Source organism: Danio rerio, chromosome 4 (genome assembly GCF_052040795.2).
Source record: "Danio rerio strain M-AB ecotype USA chromosome 4, GRCz13ab, whole genome shotgun sequence".
In the NCBI taxonomy this organism is placed as follows: Eukaryota; Metazoa; Chordata; class Actinopteri; order Cypriniformes; family Danionidae; genus Danio; species Danio rerio.
Window position 1 is genome coordinate 46656176 of NC_141024.2, and position 11325 is coordinate 46667500.

An 11325-nucleotide genomic window follows, 5' to 3' on the forward strand; every position below is an offset into this window, starting at 1 on the left:
TATACAGTTGAAGTCAAAATTATTAGCCCCTTTGTTATGTAATAATGTGATATTGGCTAATAATTTTGACTGCAGCTGTACAATCAATTAACATTTTAATATTCATCTAAATACTAACCGGTGGCTCAGCTTTTCATTTTTACATTTTCAAATGCATCAGGAAAGAAGGAGACAGCAAATGCAAGAGTGCGAAATGCGACGTAGAAAAGTATGTTTAACTTTGATGTATCTAAACAATTACTGTTTTCTGTGTATATAACTAAAGTACTCTGTACTCTTTAAAAAGGCAATAGAGGATCACCAGATATATATATCTGCACTTGTTGAGCCGGCAGATGGAATCATATTACAATTCAAATACCCAGATGGGAGAATTATGATTACATACCTTTTATTTTATTTCTTTCACAGGACTTGGTTGCATTTGCTGGTCTGGATGAGATGGCAAGTGAGATTTTTTCAGTACAGCTGCCACTCTCGCTATCTCCCTTACATAGCAGTTTGGGAGGTACACTGCAGGATCATGGCATAGTAGGACCTTCTTTTTGTCTTGGCCTTCAATAAAAGCAAAATTTAGGTAGGCTTTGTCATACTGTCTAATCTTTTTCTTCGCCTCTGAAGAATCAATGCATTTACGTTTGTCTGCCATTTTTGTTTTGATTTTGCCTTTACGACACGTTGACAAGCAGATTGCGCGAGTGAGCAAAATTTAAATATTTATTTAAAGTTATTTATTTTAATTATTTTCACTATTATGTTGGAATTTTAAGCATGTGTTTAGATTATTTTTTTTGGTACTTAAAAATACATATATAATAGTAGGGCTGCTCGATTTTGGGAAAAATCATAATCTTGATTATTTTGGTCATAATTGTAATCACGATTATTCAAAACGATTGCCAGTTAAAGTAAAAATTATTAGCGCTCCTGAGATTTATTTATTTTTTAATAAATATTTCCCAAATTAAGTTTAACAGAGCAAGGAATTTAAACAGTATTTCCTACAATATTTTTTCTTCTATTTGTTTTATTTTAGCTAGAATAAAGCAAGATATATTTTTGATTGTCTGCAGAATAAACTACCGTTATAATGACTTGCCTTATTACTCTAATTAAGCCTTTAAACTGCACTTTAATCTGAATGCTTGTATTTTGAAAAAATATCTAGTAAAATATTATGTGTGCTGTCATTATAGCAAAGACAAAAAGAAATCAGTAATTAGAAATGAGATATCAAAACTATTATGTTCAGAAATAAGTTAATAAAATATTCTTTCCATGAAACAGAAATTGGGCAGGAAAAGGTTTGCTAATATTCAAGAGGGCTAATAATTCTGACTTCAACTGTATGCATACAGTTATTTTCCACCCTGCAAAGGAAAGAGAAATCAATACAATAGAATAAAAATATGAAACAAACTGTGCTTTAATCATCTTCACTGTAAGAAAAACACTTTAGCTACAGCAGTCCTTCAGTCAAGAGCAGCGAGGGTTTTCTCGTTATGTTTGTTTAATAATGTTAAAAACAGGCGGCAGCAGGAATATTTCGCGCTGTCTCTTTAATGGTTTCTCTTTCACGTTGTTTGATCCTCAACTCGTTTGTTTATTACACAAATGAGGGTTAATGTAAATAATCACTAAACACCGCGTTTTGACACCTATTTGACCATTAAAGCGCTCACGTTAAGATGACTTTAGATGTCTGCGCTCCTCTGCTCGTTTCAGTGTGTGAATGAGAGCGAATGCTGACCGGCCGCATGCTTCTGACTGCGTGATCGTGCTGCACACACACACAAGCACGCGCTCTTTCGCGCTTTTAAGAGCAACACGTGTACAACTGGAACGTGGCAAAATATGATGCAATAATCATTTATCTCGATTAATGCTTTTTTATAATCGTTTGAAACCGAAATCTAAATCGGATTTTCGATTAATTGCAAAGCCCTTTATAATAGTGGAGCACTTTTATGCCTTTTTCTACCTCAATTATCCTCTCCCCCGCCCCCCCTGTGAACTCTGGCGCCCCCCTTAGGGGGGCACGGACCCCAGGTTGGGAACCACTGATTTAGACAATCTTCTCGTCATTGGCCCTAAATCCTTCGCTTGGTACTCAGGATGTACGGCCAATGTGACATGTAGTTCGGCTTCTTGCCCCCTCATGTACCATTCGTTTTGTTCAGGAGTGAGGTCAATTGCCCCCACCACCCCTTCTTTTCCTATCAAAATTCCGTTAGAATTCATTTTCCAACCACACCCTTCTAATTTGTTTTCAAAAGTCTCTTGATACCATTCAGTCTGATTTCGATTATAAAATAGAGTCATGTATGGTGTACAATGGGTTACCCAGGGTCTCCATTGAGCATAGAGCGAGATCAGACCCTCTCCTGGCATGGTTTCTGGTTCCAGCTCACCCCAGTAAATGTCAGCTCCTTCAGGCTCTCGTATTGCCGACAGCAACCATTGTCCTCCCAGGCTAGGGGTACCCAGTGAGCAGTTCAAAGTCATTCCTGTCGGAAATCTCACAATGACACCATCAGCACAGCATAAAATGGATGCACCAAGGTTTATCAACAAGTCTCTGCCCAGTAAGTTCGTAGGCGCTCTGTCAGATAACAGAAATTGATGTTTTAATTGCTGTCCAGCCACAGATACTGGTATTGGTTCAGTTAAAGGCAGTCTTTCACATTCTCCAGAGAAACCCATTACTTCCACAGTTTTTCGTGAAATCAAGTCCTGGTCGACAGGGCTACTCAGTGTTGAATAGGTAGCACCTGTGTCGACCAAAAAGTTCAGACGGTCTTTGTTAACCTCCATTGATAGCATTGGCTCCGCCTTAGCCACGCTCGGGTCTCCCTGTGGGCCTCCTCAGTATAGTTCATGTCCTCCCCAGAGTGGGTATTGTGTCACACTCTGCCCTGGGTTTTGTACACCCGGGTTTGGGGCTAGCCCTGCGTGTGGTGCTGCAAAGCCTTGGCCTCCTTGTGCTCCTGATCTTTGTGTTTGCGGGTTCTGTCCTCGGAGACATCTTGTTGAAATGTGCCCCCACTGGTTGCACGTAAAGCATTGCACTTGGGGTCCAGGTGGAACCGGAGCTAAACAGTCGCGGCCCGATGACTTTGCAGCCCACACCGGAAACAGCCCTCTCCACGCCTACGCCCTCTGTAAACCCCGGGACCCCATTGTACCCCCATGCCTCCCCTATTTAGTCCTCGAACCTGACGTTGGCGTTTGGGTGGTTGGTTATATACAGGTGCCATGTAAGATGGCTCAGGCTCAGGTGACTGCACCAATTGTTTACCTGTCTCTTTATCCTTTTTTCTTTTTTGATCATTCACTTCCTGTCTGGCTTTATTCACCTGCATTTTGATTAATTGGTTTTTTAACTCCTCAACCTCAGACTGGCTTGCATCAGTTTGATCTTTAGCTATATTCATATGATGAATTAAGTGCCTTTCCCAGGTGGCTGAGCCACTTCCTGGTATGTCAGGGTAAGACTTTAGGGCCGTTTTAACACAGCTCGGAGTACCCTCCAACACAGCAGTTCTGAACACCCCTTCATGAAGTTGGTTTGCATGCGGATGTGTCCCAGTTTGGGCTTCCCACTCCTGCTTACACCTCATTAAGAATGCTGCTGGGGTTTCATCTGCCTTAGGGGTGAATCTTATGTTATGTGTCGCACCAGGCGGTGCTGGAAACTTTTTTCTCATCACTCCCCCCTAAACAGTTGCCACATTGCCAAAAGGAGTGCTTGATTGAAATTTATCTGTACCCCCTTCCTGTTCAAATTGTCTCAATTCCCCATTAGAGATTACCTGCCCCAACAGGGATCTGACATCACCTATTGCTAGGCGGTATCCCTGTGTAAGAGACATTATTTTAGACAGCCAGTTGCCTCCCCCTTCAGTGATATGAGGTAATTTTTCCATAATGGCATGCATATCAGTAAATGACCATGGCTGGTATTCTTCCCTACCGTTTTTTGTTAACAGTGGAGCCATTAGAGATTTCCCCATTCCTGATGTCTCACCTATTTCCTCATCACTTCCTGCATTTTCATCATCTCTTTCTTTCCTATTCTCTCTCACCCCAACCTTTTCTTCCTACCTTTCGTGGTCTGTTACGTTCACTTTTTTAGTTTGTTGTCTAGTTCTGTGTGCTATTACCTCTTCATTGTGTTTCAGTTCCCTTCTTACATTTTTTATGGATTTTGTGGCTGCACCCAGTTCCTGATCCATCCATCTGGCCTGCTCTGCGTCTGCACTGCATCCTTCACACTCTCCTTCATGATTTATTCCACTCTCCCTTCTTTCTCTCAACTCAGCGTCTTCTTCAACTGTCAACAGATGAGTGTTAGATCCAGACAAAATCAAACCCCTCCCTGCCTGAGTTGCTTTTCTTTTACATTCTATGTCACTGCTTTTCTTAATCCTCATTTTCTCTTTCTGGCTGACTTCTTCCTTCCTTTTGTCAGTTCTAATCATTTTCCCTTCTCTTGTTCTCTCATATAATTGACCCTGTTCAGATTGTTCTGGGTATTCTGTTTCTTTCCCTATCCTCTGCACATCAACTGTTCCTGATATACCATACATCATTGCTTGGTAAGCAGGTGGAGCTGTGGGTTTTAATTCTTTCTCCAACACTGGGTAAATCCCACCCACCCTTTCTGTGCTGACTTCCCCTTTACATTCAGTAATATTCTGACTGTCATTCTGTTCGCTTCCCTTTTCTCTTTCTGTCAGCTTCTCTAGGGCTGTAGCCGCCAGAGCTAGATTATGCCACATCACAAAGCTACTAGTTAATCGGTCGTCTGTCTTTTTCCACTTCCTCTCACCAGCCAATCCCTTTGGCTTAGTTTCTCTATGTTCTTTCATTTGCTTGTGGGATTCAGATTCTTTGCTTCTCATTACTTTGGCTAGTTGTATTTTTGAATCATCTGCCCAACCATGTTCACACTTAAGTGTGACATAGATTTCTTCTGATGTCTTCTTTAGATTTTGTCTTTTCTTTTTTTCTGTCCCACTCATTACTTGATTTACCATTGCTCCCCATTGTGTTTTTAAATCGGCTTGTCCACTCACCCCAAATTGTTTAATTTCTCTATCAAATTCCCCGTCCATTCTGCACCCTCACTTTCTTTATCTCACAGGCAATTTATCTCTGGAGATTCAGCCGAAACCCCACTTATCGGACACCCCGTCACCCTGATAAAGACCACAAAGATAATAGAAGGAAAAATATATATCCTAAAATACCCAACCCTTCTTCTGTTCTTTTGCTTATCACCCCAAACACATAAGAATAATGCTCTTATCTCTTATGCAACAATACAAACATCAACAGGTAATCAAGAATATAAGAATAAAAATAAACAAAAATAATCAGGCCTATTTTAAGCCCCCTTCTTTTTATTTTACTTATTTGTTTGATCTACGATTATGTAATATACCGCTTCTGCTTTAGCAATAGTATTAAAATCAGATAATTTTTACCTCCTATTTAAAACCCCCTATTTTACACTTGCACACTACTCAATTGATATATACGTATTGATCACGAAGACGACACCATAAAACATTCACTTTTTATATTTACACTCGCCTTCCACAGTTAAGTTTTCCTGTGTCTGTCTACTCGACCACACCTTAACAGAGTTGACTTTTTTTTCTGTATCTTCTACAGCGTCACACCTTCAGTGAAGCCAATCATCCACTCAGAGTCACAACCTTGGCGACTAAACTGTCCCTATTTTTTAGATTATTTACAATCTGACCCTATAGCTGTCTTTAACGCTTGGACCTACTAAAACGTTGGGATTTGCACCCGGACTGTTCGGGACCACCTGTCGGTTCGTCCGCTGGACTCCCGCCCTTAGAGTCCAAAATTCAGCATTCGTCAATGCCGTTGCCCAGATAAAATCACAGTATTCGCAGAGACAGCAGTCACCTGAACAGCACACCCTAGGATGGTATTCTATTCAATTCAGTGTAGGAGCACAGCCTTTCACCAAACAAGCAAAAACAGTCAAAATGTATCAACTTATGTTCTGATCTACTTAGTGAAAACCATATGACGAAACCCTAATAATACCCGAAGCCGCAGTTCTCCTGGCTGCACCACACTCGCAGTTCTCCTGGCTGCACCACACTCTCTATACTAAACTACCCTAATATTTACAAACCGGTCATTTACACTCATCGAATTATTCAAATGTTTATTACTTACGGCAATCCTACATATCACATGACATCAAACAATTTAGATTAGGCCAATCGCAGAAATTTGATAACAAAACAGGTTTTCTGCTTACCTTATGATCTTCAGGCGCCCCTTTGATGCCAGTGATACGACAGATCGACCTCTCTTGGACCACTTTGTCCTCCTCCCTCCGTTTGCATGTCGGAGGTCACCAAATTGTTGGAATATCTTCCTCTATTCCATGTGTGTTCAATTCAAACTCAGGAGAAATGGTTCAGTGCTTAAAAGATTAGTAATTTATTGAATACAAATGAATAATTCGATGTTCAGAGCTCTGGGCATACACCAAGATAGTCTAACAGTTATACAATGCTAACCGGGACTAAGTCAGGTACTCTGCCCTTGCCCGGTGTCTAAAACCCAGTTTTATAGACAGCAGGAGTAAAGAGGGTGAGTTCCGGGCTGCTCCTCTGCATATTTGGTATTTCCTCCTTCACCATTCTCTTTCTGCACAGAAGATTTGTAAAGTTAATTGCACCTTTTACATATTTCATAACTCGTGACAACCATACCCTTCTTGTGACCCTGCACATCTTTTTTGGTAGAGAGGAAGTCTGGACCAAGGCCCCCCCTCTTGCAATATCTTGCAGCCAATTTCCCTTGTCAGCAGAACTTTAAACTAGATGTTCCAGTACATGACCCCATAATAAAAGAAGAACTTTAGTTAGTATAACATATCACATAACGAGAAAAAGATTGATTAATCAGTTACTAGTCAAAACTTTTTTTCTAATGAACACAATCAATGTATTCGTGTATTAGTCTATTAGTCCATGATTTATATGTTCCTAAACAAGATATGAAGAGATTTAATGTGAGTATATAATGTGTATGTAAGATTTTCTTCAGTTTTCCTCCAATATTACCTCATAGTAAAGTTGTTGCACGTACGCCGGTTTCTGCTTCAAAAAGAGCTAGTTTAAGTCACTTTTACATTCAAGAAGTGTTCAGGAAAAACAAAGCACTAGCGAAGAAACTCGACACTGAGGAACATTTACACCTCACTGCCAACTAGCGTTTCGGGAGTGTTAGGCCCCATTTACACTAGTGCGTTTTAGTTTTAAAACGGCGTTTTAGAATGAAAACGATACGCGTCCACACTCGCGTTTTACCCAGCGATTCTGAACAGCTCTCCGTCCACACCAAAACGCTGAAAACGCACTTCACGTGACCGCACACACACTCTCGGGCAAGCGCTGCAGCCCATCTACCCAGATGAGAGCTGTGCTAGCCGGACTTCTCATCAAGCATCTCCCGCTGAATCTAATCTCACTATATTTATTAAACGGGATATTTCATTCATCTTGTTGTCTTTATCTAACGACATATTCCCTGACTTTGGTCATTGGAATCTATTACTTGTTCTCAGGTAATGTGTTTTGGCTGAGCGCAAAGATAAGTTAATGATTAATGTAACCACATAGCCAATTCTGTATATTGACTGATCACTTGCCTTTATTTTCTATAATGTATAAACTTAATAATGGCCATTGTCGATTATTAAAACTGATATTCAGCAAAAGAGAGGGTATGTTTCGTATTTTCACTGAAATTGAAAGGAGGCAGTAATGTTATAGGCTCCGTTTTGTTATAAATATCCACACAGTGAAGATGATGCTCATTATGCAGCACGACGCCTCAACATTTCTGCTGTCTGTTAAGTTGCTAATATTAAAATGAAGATAGACAGTTCCTTAAATCATGTTTACATTTTATTGTTGAGAAAGTGAAACAATGTAGCCAGGGTGATGTGAATGAAGTTATAAAGTACACTGTTCCCTTTGAAGATTTACCCATGTCCTCGGTATAGTCTGCTTTTCCATATCAAACTGAGAAGAAGAGATGCAGCCTTGATCAAACTTGCGAAGTCTGAACTTACAAGAAGAGGATGAGAGACTAAACTGTTTGTAGGCTACTTAATATTCAGGAAAAGCCCCAATCAGAGAGGCGAACGTTTGCAGCCCCGCCTCCGTTTTCAGATGTCTCCGTTTTCCATCATCCACACTGAGACGGAGCAGCAGCGTTTCAGAATTCGTGAGAAGTAGTGTAGTGTGGACGGATGGCGTAACCGTAGCAAAACTTATGCGTTTTCAAACTAAACCGCATTAGTGTAAACCGGGCCTTAATGCAGACCAACAGAGACAGCACGCAGAAGTATAAATGCACAGCTACGCGTTGAATATTTAGCAGACCAGAATATTTTTTCCACAACAATTTACAGTCACTTGTCCAACAGTCTTTGAATAAATCATAAGGTATGAACTCCTATTTTATAAACATACAAGGGCAATTATTGTCTATTTGCTCCGTGCGCTGCTCCAGATAGCCAAACAAGCTACATCATCCTTTACCTTAGGTTCTTTGCAACAAAATTAGTCCATTTTCAGCTTTTTCTGTTCTTGTGTGAATGAGTAATCCCCTGCTATGTCTTGTAAGTGCCAAATGCAACAAATTTGGGTCATGAAATTCCAAAATTCAAGAAAATACGATAACGTATTTACAAAATGACCCTTTTTTTATACTAGTCATTTTTCAAAATCTTTTGTTAGACTTTGCACATTACTTTTCTAAAATATCTATTTATATATAATTGCAGTTTATATATATTTGTACATTATTTATTTTACATTTAATGTGTGAAGGCCGTTTGGACATTGAAAAATAAAATGGAAAAAAGTACTACTGTGCCATTTGCTTTTTTGATATAGTGTTATGATTTTGATGTGGTTATGAAAAAGTAAAATTATGATTTTTGTGATAATAACCCTTGTAATATCTTGTTTTTCACTTTTGACAGGTAGGAAACTTGTGTTGTTTTTTCCCACCCTTCGGTTAAACTAAAATGATTCTTGCATACTACATGATTAAGACAAAATAATTTTTTCTCGTGCGTCCTGACATATGCTGGTAACAAACAAAAACTGTCCTCAGTTTGATAGAGCACACAGGGCCTGAGTTATGCACTAAGACTTGCTTTAAAACAAAAAAAAACAAAGCTGTTTGTGTTGAGGTGGTTCATCATAGGACAGAAAACATATATAATAATAGTTAGCATTTAACAGCAGTGTTTTTTGTCATTTCAAAGGGTTTTCTTTAAAATGACATCAAGATATAGCATTTATTGTACTTTATGTGGGTGTGGTGAGACTTTAAATTTAGGTAGGGGGAAATACTTTTTTTTTTACATGTTACCTTCTTCCAGTTGGAATAGAATAACTCTTGCATGCATTATTATAGGGAGAAATGTATTTTTCTTGTGTTTACTGACACCTGCTGGAAAAAAATGGAATTTTGATGGAGCACTCAAGGCCTGAGTTGCACATTTTTTAACTTCAGTTTATATAAAACAGTATTTTATGAAATTTCAAAGGATTTCTTTTAAAATTATACCAAACTTTTGTATTTATTCCTATGCATGTGGTTATGGAAAGCTTTTTAAATCGGAAGGCCAAATTAAGGCGGAAATACCCAAAATAGCCCAAAAGCTTAACAGGTCAATTTCTGATGAGCTGCTGAAACTCATCCCACACTGAAGCTGCGGTCACACTAGAGTTTGAGCATGCAACATTTTGTTGTATGGCGCTGCGAAAAGGGGCGGGATTAAACAAGATGATTAGACATTAAAAAAAGTGAGCGATTGTCCAGAGAGGTCATGTTTTGATCTTCGATTGGTCTCACACAGTCAAGTAATGCGATTTCGCAGGTCAGAGTTTACCAAGCTTGAACTCTGCAACGCAGTGAACTGCAAAACTTGATACACAAACTTTCGTTTACAGTCTGACGGATTTGCGTGCATATGAATGGAAGTCTATGGGGAGAAAGGTCCAGTGTAACCGTGGCTTAGGTGCAAGTAAATGGTTTCTCTCCAGTGTGGATCCTCATGTGTCGGTTAAGTTGTGATGATTGTATGAAACTCTTCCCACACTGAGTGCATGTAAATGGTTTCTCTCCAGTGTGGATCCTCATGTGGTGATTAAGGGATGATGATTGGCTGAAACTCTTCCCACACTGAGTGCAAGTGAATGGTTTCTCTCCAGTGTGGATCATCATGTGTTGATTAAGGTTTGATGATCGGCTGAAGCGATTTCCACACTGAGTGCATGTGAATGGTTTCTCTCCAGTGTGGATCCTCATGTGGTGATTAAGGTGAGATGAGCAACTGAAACTCTTCCTACACTGAGTGCATGTGAATGGTTTCTCTCCAGAGTGGATAGTCATGTGTTCATTAAGGGATGTCGATTTGCTGAAACTCTTCCCACAGTGAGTGCATGTGTATGGTTTCTCTCCAGTGTGGATCATCATGTGTAGATTAAAGTTTGATGATTGGCTGAAACTCTTCCCACACTGAGTGCATGTGAATGGTTTCTCTCCAGTGTGGATCATGATGTGTCGGTTAAGTTGTGATGATTGTATGAAACTCTTCCCACACTGAGTGCATGTGAATGGTTTCTCTCCAGTGTGGATCCTCATGTGGTGATTAAGGGATGATGATTGGCTGAAACTCTTCCCACACTGAGTGCATGTGAATGGTTTCTCTCCAGTGTGGATCATCATGTGTTGTTTAAGAAATAATGAGTGTCTGAAACTCTTCCCACACTGAGTGCATGAGAATGGTTTCTCTCCAGTGTGGATCATCATGTGTTTATTAAGGTGAGATGAGCAACTGAAACTCTTCACACACTGGGAGCATGTGAATGGTTTCTCTCCAGTGTGGATCATCATGTGGTAATTAAGGGATGATGATTGCCTAAAACTTTTCCCACACTGAGTGCAAGTGAATGGTTTCTCTCCAGTGTGGATCATCATGTGTTTATTAAGGTATGATGATTGGCTGAAACTCCTCCCACACTGAGTGCATGTGAATGGTTTCTCCCCAGTGTGGATCCTCATGTGGTGATTAAGGGATGATGATTTGCTGAAACTCTTCCCACACTGAGTGCATGTGAACGGTTTCTCTCCAGTGTGGATCCTCATGTGAAGCTTAAGATCGCCTTTTCTTCCAAAATTCCTTCCACACTGAGTGCAGGTGAAACGATTCTTGTCTCTCCTTTTCAAAATACCATCAGTCTG

General features: G+C 39.9%; 2 protein-coding genes and 1 long non-coding RNA gene across 3 annotated transcripts in view; 1 reads left to right on the forward strand and 2 right to left on the reverse strand.

Moving 5' to 3' along the window:
• Window positions 1–11325, reverse strand: part of LOC148681932 (uncharacterized) — a 398953-nt gene that overhangs the window by 342022 nt on the left and 45606 nt on the right. The gene's annotated exons all lie outside the window — the stretch shown is intronic.
• The window catches only part of LOC148681950 (uncharacterized), an 8929-nt gene continuing 5553 nt past the window's right edge, over window positions 7950–11325 (reverse strand). Inside the window, exon 3 of the mRNA XM_088650379.1 lies at window positions 7950–11325. This exon is cut by the window's right edge and continues 71 nt beyond it. Coding sequence (XP_088506505.1) covers window positions 10096–11325 — 1230 coding nt within the window. The 3' untranslated portion in view covers window positions 7950–10095.
• LOC148681951 (uncharacterized) overlaps window positions 9486–11325 on the forward strand; it is a 2584-nt gene continuing 744 nt past the window's right edge. Inside the window, exons 1-5 of the long non-coding RNA XR_015942917.1 lie at window positions 9486–10293; window positions 10377–10545; window positions 10629–10881; window positions 10965–11133; window positions 11217–11325. The exon at window positions 11217–11325 is cut by the window's right edge and continues 744 nt beyond it. This is a non-coding gene — a long non-coding RNA (uncharacterized LOC148681951). The remainder of the gene's footprint in view (window positions 10294–10376; window positions 10546–10628; window positions 10882–10964; window positions 11134–11216) is intronic.